The 21,963-nt window shown below is 45.1% G+C and overlaps 2 protein-coding genes across 2 annotated transcripts in view; both read left to right on the forward strand.

Moving 5' to 3' along the window:
• The window catches only part of LOC113189352 (putative tetratricopeptide repeat protein 41), a 66,932-nt gene extending 51,372 nt beyond the window's left edge, over positions 1-15,560 (forward strand). The window contains exons 13-15 of the mRNA XM_026398097.2: positions 3,104-3,237; positions 14,683-14,812; positions 14,897-15,560. Coding sequence (XP_026253882.2) covers positions 3,104-3,237; positions 14,683-14,812; positions 14,897-15,560 — 928 coding nt within the window. The remainder of the gene's footprint in view (positions 1-3,103; positions 3,238-14,682; positions 14,813-14,896) is intronic.
• A 1,755-nt stretch (positions 15,561-17,315) lies between these two features.
• The window catches only part of Nt5dc3 (5'-nucleotidase domain containing 3), a 53,840-nt gene continuing 49,192 nt past the window's right edge, over positions 17,316-21,963 (forward strand). Inside the window, exon 1 of the mRNA XM_026396698.2 lies at positions 17,316-17,568. Within this exon, the coding sequence (XP_026252483.1) occupies positions 17,352-17,568 (217 nt within the window). The 5' untranslated portion in view covers positions 17,316-17,351. The remainder of the gene's footprint in view (positions 17,569-21,963) is intronic.

The raw sequence follows: 21,963 nt of genomic DNA on the forward strand, positions 1-21,963 counted from the left end.
TGCCCAGGAGACCCCACCACAGATCCAGAGCTGGTGGGGCATGAGCCATGAGACGTTGAATCCTGCTGGACCAGGCCACAGGGGTGGCCTGCATGCGGGGGATCTGACCGTACATGGATGCCTTTTTCCTGGGCCTTACTATTAGTGGCCCACCTTCCCAAACAATGGAGAAATCTTTTCCCTTGTTTAAGTTGTCCTCAGGTGACTACTATGGTTAAGAGTCAGAGACATTTTGCTGTGTGACCTTAATCATCTCTCAAACAAGTGTAGATCCTTTGCCCTGGTGACCAGAGGCTCTTGAGACACCTCTGATGTTCTAGGAAACGATCCACGGGATGCTCAGGGCTTTGTAGATTGGTGGTGGTGGGGAACAGGCAGATGAGGTCAAACTGAAAAGTCAAAAAATTCATTAAGAATTTAACGACAGAGAAGAAGGAACAGAGTGTCTTCAGAGGAACAGTGAACAGAGACCGTGGTGGAATGACTACCAGCTCTTTCTCTGCTGTTCAGCCGTTTGTCAGCAGCTACTTCCCGCCGGTGAGCACTGGGTGCTTACTTCCTCACTTCCCAGTCACTGTCCTTGGTCCTGCCGCCCCACCACACGCCCTTTGCCTACTAGTCCACTCATAAAAATCATCGCGAACCGAGTGCCCCTGTGCTTTTCATCTGGTTGTTCTTCTCTTTTGGTTTTCAGCTTTTCATCTGGGCCCAAAATACTTGACCCAAACAATTTAGAGAAGGAAAAGTTGATTTCGGCTCAGGGTTCCAGAGGTTTAGTCCATGCTTGACTGAGTCCCTCTCTCTGGGCCCAGCGTGAGGCAGAACATCCTGGGTGAGGGGTGAGGGTGAGGGGAGGAGGGCTGCTCTATTCATGGCAGCCAGAAAGCAGAGAGGGAGGGGCAACGGCCACAGGGAAGATTCTAACCTGCCCAGGGCATGCCCCTAGTGACCCAGCTCCTCCTGCACGTACTACCCAGTCGGTCCACTCAAACTAGGTTAATTGGGCTGTTGGGTTAGAGCTCTCAGAACCTGATCATTTTACCTCTGAAGGTTCCAACCTCGACACAGGGGGACACCTCATATTCGAATCATCAGTGTCTGCCCTTTCCCTTCCTGCAGCTGCCCTCTCCTGGCTTCTGAGCGCCCTCCCTCATGGCCATCCTTTCTCTGATGGTGCTTCTCTGCCATGTTCGGGGTTTCTCCTCCTCTCCCTTCCTCTTGTGCCAATGTCAGCCTTCTCTTGAGCTCGGTTCTGAGGCCCTGTGCTTATTCAGTCTCAGCACCTTGACCTCACACATGCTGAGGGCTTCAGCATCATTCCATAAGGGGACGGCTTGTTGTCACCACCTCTCAGATCTTTGTCATTGGTGACAGATGGGCCTTCATCTGTAGATTGGATCTCTCCAGTGGAGTATTCCCTGGGCACTCAGGACTGGACATGTCCCTCTTGCTCCCTGTTCCTCCTGTCTGTGCAAACACAGTGGCATCATCTTAATGATGTTTTAATTGGTCACCATGCTAAACACTTTTGTCACGACCATTGCGGCCAATCTAGCAGGTTCTGGCAAGGAGCGGAGGGGGATAAAACAGATAAAGACTCACGGACTCAGATTTGAAGATAAAGCTGGGGTCAGGTGGAGGGCTGTTCTCTGATGGAGAAGCAGGTCTAAAGAATTACACCAGCAATCTTTATTTATATACACGTCTCAGATTAAAATCAGATTAAAGACTATGTAAGAATTATTCTTTGTGTTCATGAAAGTTAGAGAGTTAGCAACATTATACAGCTTATTCTGCAGTTACATTCTACAGTTGCAATGTGTAATATTAGGAGCTTTGTGAGCTCTCAAGAAAGTCCATTGTTTGAAGTTACTGTTATGTGGGCAGGTCCAGGAGCAGCAGAGCTGGTGAAACACTGTGGTTGTCTAGCAAGAAAGTTCCTATAGGGCTGGGGATATAGCTCAGTCCGTAAAGTGTTTGCTCTGCATGCACACTGCCCTGGGTTCGATCCCCAGCACAAAAAAAAAAAAAAAGAAAGAAATTTCCTTTATTTCCAGGCTGTGTGCCTGTGATCAAGGTCAAGAACTTTCTCATGAAGGGCATTACCACAGCAGCTAGGCATCCTGTATCTTTACCCAGAAACTTTCCCAAGCACCAAGCATGCCACAGCTGTGAGGTTATCAGAGACCCTGATCTCAGACGCTGCTCTCCACACACTTTACCTACATTTTCTCATTTAATCCTCACAACAACTCTCATCTCATTTTGAGCATGGGAAGGCTGAGGCTTAGGAGGGCAAGATATTTGCCCAACTTTTAAGGAGTGGAGCCACCATTAGCCCCTGATAGGTCTCAGTGAAGAGCCTCTGGGCCTGGACCCTGAGGCCCATCACCACATCTGCATGATGTCAAAGCTTGAACCCTGGTCACTCTACAGCAGTATAGAGGCCCCAACAGCCCAGCATCAGCACCACCAGGTCCAATGCAGGTTCAAGACTGTTGCTTAATAAGTGTCCCTTCGTATCCATGGCCACTGTGAGAGCCCAGACCTTCAGGGTCCTTCCTCTGGACTAACTGGTCTCATGGCCATTAATCTCACCTACTTCAGTTTAGCCTCAACACTTCTACCCAGGTGAATTTTCTGAAATGTAATTTTTTTTTTTTAAAATCAGGAATGCAGGGAGTACTTAACCACTCAGTCACATCCCCAGCCCTTTTTACTTTTTATTTTGAGACAGTCTTCCTAAGTTGCTTGGGGCCTTGCTCAGTTACTGAGGCTGGCCTCTAATGTTGGATCCTCTTGCCTCAGCCTCCTGAGCTGCTGGGATTACAGGTGTTCACCACCATGCAGGTCCTACAATGTAAATTTCATCTTCTCCTCTTAATGAAAACCCTTCCATGTAAGTGTCAAAGCCTTAGGTTTGCACTAGAAGAGCCTTTCATGAGTGGACCCCTGCTTCCCTCTCCAGGCTCCCCTATACCTAGCGCATCTCCAAAGGCAAGGATTAGCCTTCCAGGAGCAGCACCCGGGGAACGCTGAATGGGGTGTGAACAGATGCCATGTTTCTTCAGTGTAAACCTTTAATTCAATTTCTGTTTTCTAGACTCCAAAGGAAGCAAGTAATCGAATATTATAAACAAGTGATAAAAATAAAGGAAAACGCAGACGCTTTGGCCAACTCCTCACTTGTCAGGAAGCAGCTAAGCATCAGCCTCAGTGATACCTTGTGTAAATTAGGTAATTGCTCTGATCTACTTCTTGTATAAGCAGACGAATTTCCTCTCTGTTCCATCTGCACACTTGGCTTGTTTTAAAAATGTCTTGCTGGGTGTGGTGACAAGCATCTGTAACCCAGCACCTCATGAGGCTGAGGCAGGGACATTGCAAGTTCAAGGCCAGTCTGGGCAATTTAACTCAACATAAAAAGTTAAAATAAAAAGGGCTGAGGCTGTGGTGGAGTGTCCCTGGGTTAATCCCCAGGGCTGTAATGATGATGATGACAAATAACAATGTCCTCATTTTTGAAGCAACTCCTGTTCCTTATGCTTTCAACTTCTGTTGCTACCTACTTACCTTCCTATAATCCCAGTGGCTCAGGAGGCTGAGGCAGGAGGATTGCGAGTTCAAAGCCAGCCTCAGCAAAAGTGAGGTGCTAAGCAGCTCAGTGAGACCCTGTCTCTAAATATAAAACTGGGATGGGGCTGGGGTTGTAGCTCAGTGGTAGAGCGCTTGCCTTGCACGTGTGAGGCCCTGGGTTCAATCCTCAGCACCACATAAAAATAAACAAATAAAAATAAAGTTATAAAAAAAAAAGGGCTGGAATGTGGCTCAGTGGTTGAGTGCCCCTGAGTTCAATCCCTGGTGCCCTCCCCTGGAAAAAGAATTGTTTCCATGCCATTTCTCATTCTTTCATAGACTGAGCATTATGCTGGAACACACCTCTCTTCTATCAATTTAAAAAATGGCTTTTCACAGAGGCCCTACCTTCAATTTTAGATGTAGGACTTAACGCCTACTCATACCTCGCCCAGTGGTTTGAAGGAACTTTCTGGTTAAAGATAAAAATTAAGGGCTGGGGATGTGTCTCAAGTGTTAGTGTGCTCGCCTAGCATGCGTGAAGCATTGGGTTTGATTCTCAGCACCACATTAAACAAACAAAATAAAGATGTTGTGTCCACCTAAAACTAAAAAACAAATATAAAAAAAAAGATAAAAACTTAAAATGAGGCCTGGGTGTAGCTCATGGGTAGAGCACCTGCCTAGCATGTGGGAGCCCCTGGATTCTATCTCCAGTAACACAAAACCAAACCAAAACAAACCTAAAATGAAATCAAAGTTCAAAATTTTGGATTTCAGTCTTACTGTTAGGAGTAATAGAAGAAGGGGCTCTTCCCTGCTAACCTCAACGTTCACTGGAGTAAGCTGACACAGGGAGAGGAAATAGGAAAAACAAAAAAGATTCATCAACTTCTTAACATGGAAAAGGGGGGCGTCATCGGCGTGTGGATGACCCTCTGTTCAACACAGTTCAGAAACTTAACTACTCTCTTTCCTCTAGGGGGAGGGCAGGATGGTGCAAATTTTAGGAGAACAGTCAATTATTTTTTGTGATACTCAGTGGGCTTGGAGAACACAGTGACCTGGGGCAGAGACCACTGGGCCCAGAGAACAGACAATGGATTATGCTGGTTCTCAATGGGACAGAAAAAGAGGACAATGGCGTGGGATCCAATCCTGTCAGGTTCGACTTCAGTCTTCCTTCCTGGGATGTGAGTAGTTAAGGGAAGCTCTTGGGCCAGAGGTAATCTGTGTCTTCTTTGGCCAGTCAGGACTTTAAGCAGATAAGGGGACTTCGCAGAAAGCCTGGCCTTGTGTTTGGGGGTTGTGAGGAAGAAACAGGACAAGGCCAGAGGGACCTTGACAGCCTGCTTCTTCAGCGGTCCCAGCTGAGGGAAGCGGAACTCGTTTCCATGTTAGGGCAGCCTTTGAGCATTGCCGTGCAGGGACCCCGAGAGAGGGACCTTCCTTCTAGGACACTGCCAGGCATTGGAGTGCCAGACCTCACCTTCAGCTGCCTGGGTTCCTATTTGGCCCTGTAGCCTATGAGCTTGTTTTGCAAATAGTGACCATTCTGTGGCTTCTGTCATTTTGCCTGGAGTGTTGCTGTCAACCTGGGGAATGGGGAGAGTGGAGAGTTGACGGGAGATGGCAAACAGTGCCAGGACAGGAGCTGAGACAGCCTCATCCAGCTGGAAGTGGTGGGCAGCCAGGAGGTGGTCAGGGCTGAGGCCCACGGGCAGAGCTTTTCCTCCTGTCCTTGACTGAGTGGGTTACTGTGTGTCCAACAGAGGCCTCTGTTGGACATGGGCAGCTGGGCAAGGCGGTGCCCTGGCTTGCTGGTTGCTAGCCTTGGGTAGCTTCCCTTATTTCAGTATGCTCCTCAGGGAATTTCATCTTATGTAAATGCCACAGCTAGAAACATTTTGAGACATTGTCAGGGGTCCTGGTGTCTGCTTACCACTGGGCACAATTTATATTTTAACCTGAACAAGCGATTTTCAAATTAGTGGGAATTTTGCCCCCAATACAAAAGTCTAGAGAAACTTCATTTTTGCAGTGGGGTGGGGGATGGAAGTGCTACTGTCATGCAGAGGATGGAGGCCTGGGAGGCCTCTGAACATTTTCCAATGCCCTGGGCACCCCCACCACAAAATAGAACTAGTCCTAAGTGTCAGCAGTGCCCGGCTGAAAAACCTAATCTAAACCAGCCACTTCCTCCAGCCTGTGTGCTCATCGTTTGTTTTGGTTTCACCGAGTCACTTACTGAAGAGGAAAAAGGACTAAAATACCTGCTATCTGCAGTGAAAGAATATTTTCAGTGCCTAGATTTAGGAATGCGTGAGCATGCATGGACACGCACAAACTGTTCTTCCAAAAGGTTTCCAGGCTGAGCGCGTGAGCATTTTATTTACAAACAGAAAAAGTAGATGCAAAAATAGAGAAAATTTATGGAAAAAGACCTAGTTTATTCTGGTTGCTTCATATACTGTTACATAACAGTTTTGGTTTCTAGTCTATGATGGAAGATGGAAGTAGAACACTGTTCACTTACTTTCAGAGAAGACACATCTGTAATAGTAGCAATTGCAGTGATTCTATGACTTCTTAAGTCTTTAGAAAAAGTTTCAAATTTACCAAGTGCAGTGGTGCATGCCTGTAATCCCAGGAACTTCAGAGGCTAAGGAAGGAGGATTGCAAATTTGAGGCCAGCAAGGGCAATTTAGCAAGACTCTGTCTCAAAAATAAGAAAGTTAAAAAAAAAAAAGGTGGAGAATGTAGCTCAGAGGTAGAGCACCCTTGGGTTCAGTCCCCAGTATCACCAAGGGGGCAAAGAAATTCAGATTTGTGGTCAGTTTTCAACAGGGCTATTTATTTATTTAGTGATGCTGGGGATTGAACCCAGGGCCTTACACGTGCTAAAGTGCTCTATCACTGAGCTCCATTCCCTAGTTCCAATCAAGTATTTTTTTGAAAGGAGTCATTTCTTGCTACCATTTGGCAGTGGTGTGTTCCTTTCTTGCCGCCTTGTCTCCTGCTGTTGAAGTTGATTGGTTTGATGTAAGATGCACTTGCAGGAACACTGTAAATGATTAATGACCATTAGTGGGAGGGTCTTGTGCTTTTGCTTTATGTAGTGACGATAAGGTCAGACTAGTATCTTCATTGCATGATGACACCAGTGTTGGGAGGGAAAGTGGACTGTTTGAATCAGTTGTCCTTCAATATATGAGAACTTTTTCTTCTTCTTCTTCTTTTGGTACTGGGGATTGAACCCACTAAATCCCCAGTCCTTTTTATTTTGAGTCGGAGTCTCACCAAGTTGGTTAGGCTGGCCTTGAACTTTTGATCCTCTTGTCTCAGCCTCCTGATTTGCAGGGAACTCGGGTGTGCACCATATGCCCAGATATAAAAGGTATTTTTAAGTTTCCTACCTTTTATGGAAATTTCCTATCTAAATGGAAACGGGCCTGAGTGAACTCCATAAAAGAAGAAGTAAACCAGAACCTCCTGTGGTTGGGCCTTCTGATCATCCATCATTTTAAAAGAAGTTCTGTAGACCCTGGTAAAACTGTTCCTGAACATGATTCATCAGAGCAGTTCTCTTTGAAGTCAAGGGCTATGCTAACGGGGGAGGGGAAGGACTGGGGGCAGGGGATTATAGTCTGAATCCTGCAAACCTTTATCTAAACCTTTATTTTGTACACTGTAATGCATGACAGAATTATAAGGTTCTATTATTTTACCTGACTAGTTTGTAGATTGGGGTACTTTGGGAGAATGATTCACCCCATAAAGGAAAAAAAACACCCTGCCTTCCTCCTTGAAGCACAGAGGGGAGCCCCCCCCCCACGTGGATGTGGATGGCGGCTCCATTGCTAGTCAGTGTTTGCATCCAATTTGTGACTTTGGATGTGGGAGGGAGGGCTTTGTCACCTTTGTTATCTTGTCACCCTTGTGGGGCAGATCATCCTTGGGTGCTCTGCAGGGCATCTACCTGTCATTTTTGAAGTGTTCCCTGGGTCCCCCAGAGTGACATTTGTGAATGTCGTGTGGCCTATATTTTAATTCCAATTATCTCAAACATATCCTTTAAATTTGGTGAAAGTCTGTTGTCTTTTTTGGACGCAGTGACAGATGGAAAACAAGGCTCCCCACTCAGGGTCTGTACCAAGTGTTCTGCAGGAGAACTCCTGCCTTCGAGCAGTTTATCGTTTTGTTATGAGGCGAGACAAACGTATTACAAAAAATAAAGCACACTAAGGACTTAAAGCATCTTTTGGTTGGAGAGGTCAGAAGTGGGTTTTGGAGCCAGGTGCAGTGGCTTGCCTGTAATCCCAGGGATTCAGGAGGCTGAGGCAGAAGGATTGCAAATTCAAGACCAATCTCAGCAATTTAGCAAGGTTCTAAGGAAGACCCTGTCTCAAAATAAAACATTAAAAAAGCGTTGGGGATATGAGTCCGTGGTTAAGTGACTCTGGGTTCAATCCCTGGTACCAGAAAAGAATAGAAAATCAGAAGTGAGTTTTGATTTTAGATTGGCCATAAATGGTTGTGTGAACCTCTGGCAAGTCCCAACCTTTCTGGTCCAAGGACGCCAGTCTCTGGGTCCCAATCTGTAAAATGAGGATACTGAGTTATTTAAGTAACTCAATCTCCATCAGAGTTACTATTTCATGTTTAAATATAAAGGAAGACAGTCCCATCAGGGCAGGAGGCTTTTCAAGGATCATCTCTTGAGAGGGGCCCTTAAGGAAGTGGAGGGTATAAGTTGTCAGAGAAAAGGCAACACTTGTATGTGGGGGACTGCTGGGCCCTGAGGGGAATAGACAAGCCCTGGAGGAGACATCCAGAGCCATCAGGACGGGTGTTGGGGGAGCAGGAAGTGAAGAAGCAGGAGCACAGGCAGTTTGGGGGGTGAGTCCAGGTGGTGTGCCCACTGAAGGGGTACAGACGGGAGGTGTGGGACTATGAGGTTGCAGGTATAATTCTGTAGACTGGACCTACTGTGATTTTACTCCCTATCCTTTCTTTTAAAAGCAATTGAACCCTGCCTGGCTTATGTCAAGAGGCCATGCTACATTCCTCAAGCAAACAGCCTGCTATCTGCAGGAAAAATGCAGGCCTGCCCATAGGAACACAAGTCATCCCACAGAGGGCACTGTTGTGACCTTTATATAGTCCTAAAAATCCCAGGGCCCAGGGAGAAGATAATTGCAAGCAAAGTCCACCAATCATAAAATCTATAAGAGCAAGAACTGGTCAGCGTAGGTCAAGATGACCCAAAGTGACCTTGGATTTTCTCTTTAAATATTTTTTAGTTGTCAATGGGCATTTATTTATGTATTTATGTATTTATTTATTTATACGTGGTGCTGAGAATTGACCCCAGTGCCTCACACATGTTAGGCCAACACTCTACCACTGAGTCACAACCCCAGCCTGAACTTGGATCTTTAGTATGTCATGAAAATAGTAAAATCTCCCCTCTATGGGGTAAGACCATGTGCAGTGGAGACTTGAAAGTCTGATGCAATCCTGCTGCCAAAAGTCAAAATCGAGATCTGGACCTGGGCAGGACTCTCTGGAAACTTCCCTGGGATTCCCAGTAAAAGTGGAGGGCAGAGGGGAATGCTGTCCCTTTCCTCTCTGGAAGGATCCATTCTCTGCCTCTCTCCTTTAGAGTGTCCCCCTTTCCCTTTTCCTATCCCTTCTAATAAACTCCTGCTTGCTACTCTGTGTGACTTGGACAAAATCCTTGCAGGGTTGTAAGGACTGGCGCCTGAGAACCTGCTTACTTAAGTTCTACTTAAGTTCTGCAGTCTGTCTTGCTCTGCAGCAGAAGGAATCTTGTCCTATGGGCAAGTGGAGAAGAGGCTGAAGAAGGCTGGGGCCAGTGATCCTCTCATGGCTCCTTTTGTTTAGGATATTGTTTTGGAAACTCTTCAAATTATTTTGAGCTCATCAAGGCTGCCTTGTCTGTCTACTCGTCACACGGAAGAATTCCCTGTGCATCTTATGTAACTTCACTGCCATCTTTTTTATCCCCCTACACACTTTATTTTCTTTCTTGCTTTTTTATTTTCTTTTCCTTCCTTCCTTCCTTTCTTTTCTTTCTTTCCTCTTCCCCTCCCCTTCCCCTCTGGTCTTTTTTAAAACTGGGGATTAAAACCAGAGATACTTTTACCATTGAGCCATATCCCTGGCCCTTTATATTTTTTCATTTTGAGATGGGGTCTTGCCTATTGCTTAGGGCCTCACTAAATTGTTGAGGTTGGCCTTGAACTTGAAAAACTTCTGCCTCAGCCTCAAGTTGCTGGGATTATAGGCATGTGCCACTGTGTCCAGCATCCTTACCACTTTCTCTTATCTAACTTTGTTTTTCTTCATAGTACTTCACATAGTAAATTACAACCTAAAATTAGATATTTATATGATGATGATGATGATCTGCTGATTTATATTCTCTATCATGGTGTACTTGGGTTTTAGGACAGGAGCTGTCACATAGTAGGTGCTCAATGAACATTTGCTGAGGGAATGAATGATGGAGGAAATGCTTAGCTAATTCTGATTTGCCTTCTCATTTTGGTAAAGCAAGTATAATTATTAAGGGCATTTGAAAGTTAATATCTTTTCTTGTACTCTTATAGAATTTACTCAATCATTCATTAATTCATTCAACAAATATTTGCTTCATCTTTTAGCTGATAGTCTATTTTAGTTGCTGTAGAGATGGCAGCAAAAAGGACAGATAGAAACCAACATTGCCTTTATTGAGTTCATGTTAGGGGAGACGACTGTCAGACAACTAGATACAAAATTGCTTAACTGCGATTGTAGCAAGTGTTATTTTGGAGATGATAGTTGGAACACTAAATATACAATGGCTTAAGTGCAGTTGGGACAGTTCCATCATGAGAAAACACAAGTGCTCTCAGGAAACCTTCATGTCTTTGGTGGAGGGGGACAGGTGGGGGATGCTTCTCAGGAAGCATTGCTAAAAAACTGAATGTGCAGGATGAGACATTGCTCACCAGGTAAAAGTAGGGTGGAGGGAAGAGTCCTCCAGGCAGCAGGAACTGAACTTTCAAGACTGGAAGGAGCTGAAGAGGACTGTGCACTTGGAGTGCTGGAGCAATGTGGTGGTGGGCAGCTGGGGAGTATGGGAGAGGAGTGGGGTGGATCCCAGGCCTCCTGGACCAGGCAGGATTTGGACTGTTACCATAGGAGTGACTGAAAGCCAGTGCAAGGCTTTTGCAGAGCAGGTGGAAACCCAGAGTCGTTCCCCCGGCATGGACTTCACATTGCCAATACAGTAGTCCAAGTGATCTTGGGAACCCAGAGGCATGAAGGAGAGTGAGGGACACTTCAACACTGATTTTCTGTGTCTTTCCATGGTGTGTGTTTTGAGTTCTCTGCAGACTGAATTCCCAGGGGCAGGCAGGTGTCTTATCACCTATTCTTCCTATCCCCAAAGCCTTGGAATAGTTCGAGCTGCTCCGTCAACGCAGGCAGGCTAAGGCAGCGGGTGAAGCAGGCGCCTCTTTGGGATTCACATTGCTTGCCTTGGGCTGCCCAGCGGGAACTTGGCTCCAGGCCCCCAGAACCCAAGGAAACGGCACAGACTGTACTTTTAGCCTGTGGAAAAGAGGATCCGAGTTGATTTTCCAGATTTAATTTTAGATTACAAATTAACAATGATATTTGTTAGCTTGAATGTCCTGGCACTTTCTCTTAGTCTTTTATTAGTACAGTTGATCAACAGGTAAGATACAGCATACTTCCACTGAGAACTGTGGGCTTCAAGGAATTTTTGAGAGTTAAGATTTTAAATTGTAACACAAGATTTTTATGCAGGAGATTATAATAAGCATGTATTAAAATGGAGGATTTGTAAGAGAGTAACAAATTCTAAATTTTGGCACTTATTCTTTTTTTTTTTTTTTTTTTTTCTTTTGGTACTGGGGATTGAACTCAAGAGCACTCGACCACTGAGCCACATCCCCAGCCCTATTTTGTATTTTATTTATAGACAGGGTCTCACTGAGTTGCTTAGTGCCTTGCTTTTTGCTGAGGCTGGCTTTGAACTCGTCATCCTCCTGCCTCAGCCTCCTGAATTTTGGCATTTATTCTTAAATGAACTCATGAACTAACTCTCTCTCTCTCTCTCTCTCTCTCTCTCTCTCTCTCTCTCTCTCTCAGTCTTCCAAAAATTTTTTTGGCACTGAAATAGAACATGGGTTGAGCATTTTTGTTTTATTTTTTTAATGAGCTCTCTTTTTGTTTAGCATATCCTTCATAGCTCATCCCCTCACAACTTTGATCCAGTTCCCAGTAGAAACCTTGACATAATAAAACTGTTAATCCTGGTGATTTTGGTAGGAATCCTGACTTGAAAAGAGGGCTTTTGTGATTTATGTTCCATGCTATCCCTGGCACAGAGCAATCTTACTGCTTCCCTTCTTTGATAAGTGTTTTAAATCTGCCTATTGAGAAACGATTTTAGGGGGGAAAAAGGACAGAAATGTGGCTTTTCACATGCTGTTCTGTCACGCAGAGTGTTCTGAACTGAATTGTTTATTTTGGATGAAGCATGGTAGATGAACATTATGTTACTTCCCTGTCCTTGGAATTCTTTTAAAAAAGAAATGCCAACCATCTCAGTCAAGTTTAAAAGGAGGAAATTAAACAAAGGCACCGGTGGGTGACTCTCACTGGGGTGAGTCAGTCCCTTTTCATCATTTAATTTAAAAATGCTTAACTCAGCCAGAACCCTCTTTTCTATAGCAGTTGGTCCCTCAATCACAAAGTAGGTAAGTAATAAAGACAAAACTTACAATTTAATTTTAACTTAGACATAAATGCCCCCCCCCTTTAAATGTCAAATCAATTCTCTTTTTTAAGGTGGGCCCTCTGGAATTAGACATCATCTTTTTCAAAACACATTACTCACAATTTCTAGTTCTGGTTGCTGCAGAGTGAGAACAATTGTGAAGCGTCTATGCGCAGGATCCTTCCACAATGCTGCTTTATTTCCCCTCAATCTTTTATGGTTGTCTTGCCCACTCATATTTAAATAAAATTGTTTTAGCAGCTCATGGCATTGAGTCTTTCCAAAGTATTTAGTCTTATTTTTCAGAAAAAACAACTCCTTTCACTTCATATGCATATCTTATTAGTATTTTACTTAATTTAATTGCCTAATTAGACTAATGAGCCCAGCTGACTCTGGGTCATCTAGAACCCAGCTGTTGGGAACAGGTGTACAAGTAGCAAAAAGCTTAGCAGCTCAGGGTAAGGGAGAGTATGTTTTAAAAGAGGAAGCAGAGGGCCCTAGTTAATTAAGCAAGCCAGTTTACTCCGTCAACAGAGCTTCCTTTTACTTGTTATGTAGGCTCAATCCTTTTCAATGTGTTGTAAGTTTGTAAATGCTATTTATAGCAGAAAAAATGTCAAATAGCCCTCAAAAGCTTAGATAACTTTTAACACTGGAAAGGGACTCTAGAGATCACACTGACTTAATTTGAAGTTGAGGAAATAGCAGATATAGACTATATGACTTACCCCAGTATATTTGATCAGAGAATTTTGTGAATTTGAAATTATATGGCTGAGGCTCACAATGACCAGGTGATATCCTCAAACCTCAAAACTACTCAGTTGGAGAATTAGTTGGGATCCAGTCCTCTGAGTCCAAATCCCAAGCCTTTACCACCATCTGTGAGCTGTTGAAGTCTGGCAACTCATTGGGGAGACAGGTACATAAAGATGGCTGTGATCCAATGGGCTGTGCACTGTGACAGACACTGGCGAGGGCGTGGGGAAGCACATGAGGGGCAATCAGGAAGACCTTCTAGATAGTGACTTGACTGAGAGTCCTGACTAGTGCCTGATGAAGGTCACGAAGAGTGTTTTAACCAAAAAGGATCAGCATGAACAAAGGCAAGGAAAAATGAATCAGGTTATATGAAACTCTGGAATGGGGAGGTTTGCAGGTGACATTGGAGGAATCAGGGAAGCCTAGGGCATGGAAAATCTTGTCTACCATGCTCCAGGGGTTGACAGGGGAGCTGCTAGAGGACTCTGAGAACAGATTTTCAAGAGAGTTAAAGACCATCTCTCGTATTCCCATCTACAACTCAAATTTCAGGGGATTTTTTATTTTTGAAAAATTTAAACCTATTGAAAGGTTTTAAGACTGATTAAACAAACAAAAACTCCACTGTATAACCTTCACCTATATTCACCATTTTTTTTTTTTTTGTACCAGGGATTGAACTCGGGGGCACTTGACCACTGAGCCACATCCCCAGCCCTATTTTGTATTTTATTTAGAGACAGGGTCTCACTGAGTTGCTTAGCACCTCACTTTTGCTGAGGCTGGCTTTGACCTCCTGATTCTCCTGTCTCAGGCTCCCAAGCTGCTGGGTTTACAGGCGTGCACCACTGTGCCTGGCTTCACCAGTTTGTTAACATTTTGCTACATTTGCATTTTTAAAATACACACACACACACACACACACACACACAGTTCCCCCCACACATCTGAAAGTTTCAAGCACAACACGTTTATCTCTACATACTTTAGCATGTGTCTTCTGGGTACAAAGACATTCCCCTACATAGCCATGATATAATAATCAAATCCAGGAAATCTGACTACTACATAAGGCTTTTATCTACTCTATAGTCCATATCCATATTTCCCATGTATCCTAGTACTGTCCTTTATAGCTGCTTACTTTTTAAAAAAAATATTTAGTTGTAGATGAACACACAGTATATTTATTTTTATGGGGTGCAAAGCCAGTACCTCACACATGCTAGGCAAGTGCTTTACCACTGAGCTACAGCCCAGCCCCCATACTGCTTACTTTTTGATACAGAATTATATATATTTGCTGGGGAGGAAGAAACCTACGGCCTTGTGCATGCTAGGCAAGTGCTTTATCATTGAGCCATATCACCAGCTTCTTATTACATCTTTATGATTAGAAACAGGTTAAATGGTTTTGGCACAATATTACCACAGGTAACATTCCAATTCTACCTTCTATAAATTTTTTGAAATCTTTTCAAAAATTAAAAAAAATTCTAATATTCTTATTTTTATATATCCAGCAGGTTATTTATTGACAAGTGACTCTTGTCATCATGTCATGATTGAGGCAATAGGCTATTTGTACAGGTCACTTGATTTAAGGGAGACCTATCTGGGACCTTCTCATTCATCCATCCATGGAATCATGCAGTGAGTTTGTTTCACATTTCAAAAATATACTTCTGATTATTAACATTATGTAGTGACCTCTTGACAACTTTTGATCTTTTGCAGCCTTCTGAAGGAAATTGAGCGGACCCGCAGTAGGAAATTTTGGCCTCTAGGCATGTTACAGCAATCTCCTGAGGGTTCTAAGAATGGCTCCTTATTATGGGAACACCTGCTTAAATTAGACTACCACAGTGCTCAGAGTTCTAACACAGTAAGCTCTGCGATGTGCATCAATGCAGCTAAGTTAACAAGGGCTAAGAGCTTACAGTTAGCACCACATCAGATTTCGGATAAATCAAAGTATGCTATAAGGAAAAAGATCTCCAGTCCCATTATTTGTATTTCTGCTGGGAAAAAGACCCAAGAGAAGGCACAGAATAATGTTGAAATATGGAATAGCCCAAGAAAGGAAGCATCAAAGAAAAAGAAAGATTATTCCATAGAGGTTTTACCTTCGGGTACAAAGAGTGGCTTAGTAAAGCTTTCAAAGCAGAGGATTTTGTCTGATGAAAGTAGGAGTGGTGAAGGCCATGTCACTACAATTTACCATTCTCCCCTACTAGGGCCATTTACCACAAATGATTCCTGGCACTCCATATCTGAGCTCATATCAGAAAAGTGGCTTTTTCATAATCCAGATTACAACTGGACTCCTCCAAAGAGTATTTTGAAGAGAAAATCTCAAGCAGAAACAAAATCGTTGAAGAACTCAACTAATAAGGAATAAAAACAAACCAAAACAAAACATTGTGGGTTCTTTGTGTAATCTTTTCCCACTTAAGTACTTTTAATTATATATTTTCTTCTAAGACACTTAGGAGTAATAATAATCAAGGCCTAGAGATTTGATTTTTTTAAACCCCTTGAAATATTTTAACTGAAAGAACAGTTTTTAAGTGAATTATATTTCTATGGTATTGATCTCATATTGATCTCACAGGGTCCCATATCTAAAAATATAGAAGCAATGTTATTAAAGTTCTAATTGTGTTATTTTTACATTGCTATAGTTTACTCATTTTGAATTTATGGATTTTTCATCTAAACAAAATTTGTAATTACTATCATCATACCTTTTTATTAAACATAAGAAAAGTATTCTAGTTTATACATTAAAAACAGAGTTTAAAGTACTGAGCCCATGGATTTGTTATATTTATTTTGAGCATTTTATTCGCCTCCATTTTATCAGTGATTTGTAAAACATTAACCAGTAACTGGCCCCTTCTCTCCTATCAAACAAATAAAACCTACCTACAGAGTTAGGAAGCATCTGGAAGGGGGCTTAGCTTTGTGACTTTAGGCAATTTATTTTACCTCTTTTAGCTTCTGTTTGATTATTTGTAAAATGAAATTATGGCACGTATTCCTCAAGATTACTGAGGGGACTGCATGCGAGAAGGCAGAGAACATCTTCGGTTAATGGCAGTTATTATTGTCACTAACCTTTTAACATGAAACATCTCCCCATTCCTTCAGCCCTCTTGTGAGCATACACTAAGGCCTTAGTTTTTCTTAAAGTGTGCCCCACCTATTTCACATATGGTAGTACCGTCTCCCTGGCAGAGTGCCAGCCTTGAGTTATCTCCCCTTCCCCCAGCCCCTAGCGTCTGGCTTTAGTGGTCACATGGGTAGCTTGGGAAATCCAGGGAAGTACAGGGCGACACAGGTCTGTTCTGCAGGAGCAGAGTCTTGAGTCAGCCCACGTAGAAACGCGCCTGGTGGGGAGGTTACGGTTTATTGGGCTTCTGTGGAACCACAAGGCACTGAACAGGTGCAGCTAAGCCCAGAAGCAGAGCAGGCATTAGGATGTAGGCGTGGGCTGGAGCTCGATGATGTGTCCAGAGGACCTCTCTCTAAGTGCAAATCTAGGGTGAGGCACCGGCCTTCCAGGCCAAGCATCCTCAGGGCCATGGGGTGCCCTTCAAACGTAGGGATTTAAGGGGCTGGAATCTGTGGGGCCTCTGGACAGCCACCGCTTAAAAGGCGGGCCTGGATGGATCCAAGCTGGGAATGAGGGCTTGTCCTCGGTGGCCTCCACGATCTAGGGGAGGTCTAGATTTCAGAGGCCAAGAAGGCGGAGGAAGGTCACCTCCAGGACAGGGACAGAACAGATGGGGGTGGGGGTTACACTATCCCTTTAGCTAGATTTGGGAGACCTCCACAGAAGGCAGGAAGGAGGTGCAGTGGAGCGCGGCGGGCAGCACTAGGGTCCTATCTCGTGGCCCGGGGTCGGCGACAAGTCATCACCTTTCATGTGGCCTCCACACCACTGCACGGCCACCTCCACACGCCGCAGGGTCAGGAAGTGACCGCGGCAGGCTGGGCGCAGAGCCCGGGCAGCTGCGGTCGCGCCCCGCCCCTGACTCCGCCCCGCCCCCCGAGGTCCCCCGCCCGCGGCCGCCGGAGGGCGGGGCCGCGCCGCCACGTGCTTCCACGTAGGGAGCTGCCCGCCCCGGGGCCGAGCGCCGACCCAGGCTGGTCCCGCCGCGCCACTCGCAGCGCGGCAGCCTCAGGCATGACCACTGCGGCGGCGGCGGCGGCGGCGGTGGCCCGCGGGGCCGGGGTGAGGGCGGCGGCCGTGGCGGCCCTGTGGGGCGGTGGCGGCGGGACTGCGGCCGGAAGGCGGCCGCGCTCGGGCCCCGCTCGGCCCTTGTGCACCGCGCCCGGGACCGCCCCGGACATGAAGCGCTACCTGTGGGAGCGCTACCAGGAGGCGAAGAGGAGCACGGACGGTGAGTGCGGCGGCGCCCCGCTGCCCTGCAGCTCGGGGTACCTCCCGCCCGCCGCTGGGAAGCGGGCCAGCCGAGCTGACCTCCTGGGCATCGTGATCCTCGTACTCCCACACGTACCCCGGCTGCGGGCAGCATCGTCTCTGCCCAGCGGCTTCGGGAACGTGGAAAAATGCCACTCCAGAAACTTCGCAACTCTTCCCTTTCTGCCGGGAAAGATGTTTTGTATTTTTCTTGGGATTTTTAGCTAGGAATCTGCATCGGTAGCCCTTTGGGCTGCCCGGTGGAGTCCACGGGCATCCGCTGGGGGACAGCCACCCCTCTCCACACCGCTGGGTATTGTTATTGAGCAGCAGTGACAGTGGCTGCAGCCCGAGCCTGGCCGGCGCCGGGCGGCCCTGGAGCGGGGCTGCGGGCAGGTGGCAGGATCTGGAGGCTGATCGCTTTCCTCCTGCGGGGGCGGGGGGAGGGGAGGGGAGGGGAGGGGATGTTCTGTCTGACCTGGGAGGGTCGGGTCGGGTCGGGTTATCTACTAACCTCATTGAGGAAGGGGAGTGGATGAGCGCTTTGTGGCCAGGTGAACGTGGAGTGAGCTTGAGTTGTTACTAAGCGCAAGAAAAGGGGACCAGAGTGCCAGGCGTGGAGGTTGATTGAGGTGCCCACATCCCATCTATAGATGGGAAAGGCGAATCTCACGTTTAAGGCGCCAGGCCAAGGTGATGCTTTGACCAAGGGTCTGTCTCAGTCCCTAAACCACTGCCTGTCTCCTACGCTGCGCTGATTTCCAGTAGCCGCTGGCCACTTGGAAACTGGTTTAAAGGACCAGTGATAATCCACCTGCGTTGTTGTTTTCAGGGAAGATTCCGAATTGATATTATATATTGATTATTTGACGGGCGGCAGTGGAGGTGGCACAAAAGAACATTTTATGGGATCATATTTTCCATCTTTTGGCCAGAAGTCAGTTTAGGGAAATAAAACCCATTTGGAATAATTTTCAGAGTGAATTTGAAGTAGTTAATGAAGATTTTTAAAGTTTCCTTTTGCCAAATTTTGCTTTGGCTTTGAAGCTGTAGTATGGTGTGATGGAAAGAGGACTCACTTTGGGGACATTGGGAATTACAGCTCTTAGAGATGAAAGAAATATAGAATATCATCCAGCCCAGCTTTGAGATAGGCAAGATTTTTTTTTAATTGGAGTTTTTATGGAAATAACATGTAGTTTTAAGAGTTAATACAAAGAGATCTGGCATACCCTTCACCTGGTTTCTTCCAATGGTAACATTCTATAAAAGGACAGTACAGCATCATAGGGAGTATATACTGATAGCCCACAGGTTATTCTTACTAGTGTGTGTGAGTAATAGTTTGTCACAGGTAGGTTTTTGTCTCCACCATCACAATCAAGGTACAGAACAGTTCATAAGAATCCTTTATATTGTCTTCCCTCCTGATGCTGCCTTGTCCCCAGCCACTGGAGTATTTACTGTTCTCCATTTCTGTTTTTGTCACTTGAAAAAATTCACTTAGATGGAATCATAGAGTATGTAATCTTTTGGGACTGATTGCCCCCCCTCCCCAATATAATCCCCACAATTTTTTTTTTTTTTGGTACCAGGGATTGAATACAGGGGCCCTTAACCACTGAGTCATATCCCCAGCCCTATTTTGTATTTTATTTAGAGACAGGGTCTCCTTGAGTTGTTTAGCTCCTCGCTTTTGCTTTGAACTCGCCATCCTCCTGCCTTAGCCTCCCAATTGCAGGGATTACAGGCGTGCTCTGCTACACCTGGCAGTCCCCTTAGTTTTATCCAGGCGGTTGTGTGAACTGTGGCAATGACACACTTCTTGTTAGTGCTGAATAGTAGTTCATGTTATGTGTGTACCATAGGTTAACCATTTGTTTAAGTACAATAAACTGTTTAACCATAGTTTGCTCGTCGAAAGGACACCTGACCTGCCCCCAGTCTGTGGCAGTATAAATAAAGCAATTGTAAATATAAATGTAATTGTAAATATAAATTGTAAATATCATGTAGGGTTTTTTGTGTGAACATACATTTTTCATTTCTCTAAGTGCCCAAGAGTACAATTGCTGGGTTGAATAATAATTGCATCTTTAGTTTTTATAAGAACAAAGTTAGCTGCTTGCTGCCTGTGAGAACTGAAGAGGTCATGAAGCTGCGGTTTCTTCATCTGTGCTCGGGTTCTGGTGAGGAATAAATTAGTCCATCTGAGAAGGGTGTTCAGAGTAGTGCCTGCAGCTGAAGCATTGGATGATCAAGATGAGCACGGGACCAGAGTTTGGGCTCTGTGTGATGATCCACGGGGGTGTTGGAGGTTGACAGCCTGAGTGCTTTCTTCCCCAACAGTAGTTTCCTCAGCTGCAGTAGGGAGGTTGCAGGGGGCGGGGTTTAGCTTGGGCTTGGCTCTCATCAGGTGCTCAGTGGAGAGTAGCTATTATTATTAAATATCTATTGGTCATAGATACAGATGGAGGTGGGTAATTTAGCTCTGGGTTCTAGTCTCCTTTGGCTCTGTGACCTTGAACCAGTCACTTAACCTCTCTTGGCTTTGGTTTCTCTGTAAAACAAGGCCACTGGATGAACACTAAGTTTCTTCAAGTGTTGCAGGTGTGTTATGTTGTACCCCATCCTCTCTTCAGGCCTCCAGCACCTGCACACAAGGCCATGAACTTGACTTTTCCTTTTTTGTGCTGTCTGGGGCTGTACCATTCCTAGCCTCCTCCAGCTGAAGTCTGCGTGAACCTACGTGCCCTGGCTTGAGTCCATTCACTTACCATTTGTTTAGCAGCCAGCAGTGGGTTTAAAGGCTGTTGATTCACAGATGGGCGAGTCAGAGGGCCCCAGTGGCTGAGTACCTGCCTGGGCCCAGTGGTAGACCAGTGTTGGAAGGATGGTGAGTCTGTCAACAGATGAGTGACAGCCAGGGGCCTAGGTAGGGCCTGTGTCCTTGGAGATGCAGGGAATGCTTCCCTCTTCCCGAAGCTGACCCTTGAGTTGTGTCTTCAAGGAAGAAGAGGTCAGAAGGCATACTGATATTCATATCAAAATTCATATAGAAACATAGCAATTCTCCCCCCGACCCCAAGTTACAAGAAGACAAAACAGTTTTATTTTCTTCCTTATTCTGACAATAGAAATTTATTTTTTCACTCTCTTTCTGGCCATCCCATCTCTTCCCCTAAGCCACAGCCCGTTCAGGTGTCTTCCTTTGGAGGGTTTCCAGAAGGCAGCCGAGCAGGCGAGGGCCACTTTTTTCTTTTTGTTTTAACCCCTTCTCTCCCATTCTCCCGTTTACCCATTTAAAAAATTCTTTTAAAATAGCTTTATTTTTTTAGATTAGTTCTGGATTTACAGATAAAATGTCTGGCTTCTGTAAACCCTGCGCCCACTTCCCCTGTTGACTGTCTCTCACTTTACTGTGGAGTGTGTGTTTGTGATCACTGCCAATATCGATACATTACCCATAGTTGATTCAGATTTTCTATTTTTACTTGAGTGTCCTTTTTCTGTTCTAGGATCCCATCCAGGACAGCACACTTCATTTAGTTGTCATGTCTCCTTTGGCTCTTTGGACAAGTTAAGGACCTTTACAGTTTTAAGGAGAATTGGTCACACACTGTAAAAAGTCCCTCAATTGGAATTTCTTCTAATTTTTTTTCTTTTTCTTTTTTTTTCTTTTTGGTACTAGGGATTGAACCCAGTGACACTCTACCACAGAGCTGCATTCCCAGGCCTTTTTATTTTGAGACAAGGTCTCACTGAGCTGCCCAGGCTGGCCTTGAACTTGAGTTTCTCCTGCCTCAGTCTCTCAAGTAGCTGGAAAAACAGGCGTGTGCCACCATGCCTGGCTCCTGATGATTTTACCCTGAGACTTTCCTAAGTACCATGTTTATGTAGTTAAAGATGTTTATGCATATTTCAGACTCAGCCCAAAAGAAAGGTTCTTTGTATTTTAGGAGAGGAAATTGCTTTATAGCCTCTAGCAAAAGTGGTAGATGCTTCACTAGGACAGTGGTTTTCAGTGGCACTGGGTCCAGTTTTGTGACCCTCCTCACCCCAGAGGATTTTTTAAAAATATTTTTTTAATTGTAGGTGGACATAATACCTTTATTTATTTATTTATTTTATGTGGTGCTGAGGATTGAACCCAGTGCCTTACACATGCCAGATGAGTGCTGTACCACTGAGCTCCCCCCCACCCCCCAGAGGATATTTGATGATGTCTGGAGACCTGGGGACCTTTTAATTTGTCACAACTGAGGGAGGGCTGTGGTCTGCTGCCAGCCTCTGGTGGGTCGAGACCAGGGAAGCTGCTGAATATCCTCTGTGTGTAGGAGAAAGTTCCATAACAGATTTATCTCCAAATGTCAGT

The sequence above is a fragment of the Urocitellus parryii genome, chromosome 5, assembly GCF_045843805.1.
Source record: "Urocitellus parryii isolate mUroPar1 chromosome 5, mUroPar1.hap1, whole genome shotgun sequence".
NCBI classification, from domain to species: Eukaryota; Metazoa; Chordata; class Mammalia; order Rodentia; family Sciuridae; genus Urocitellus; species Urocitellus parryii.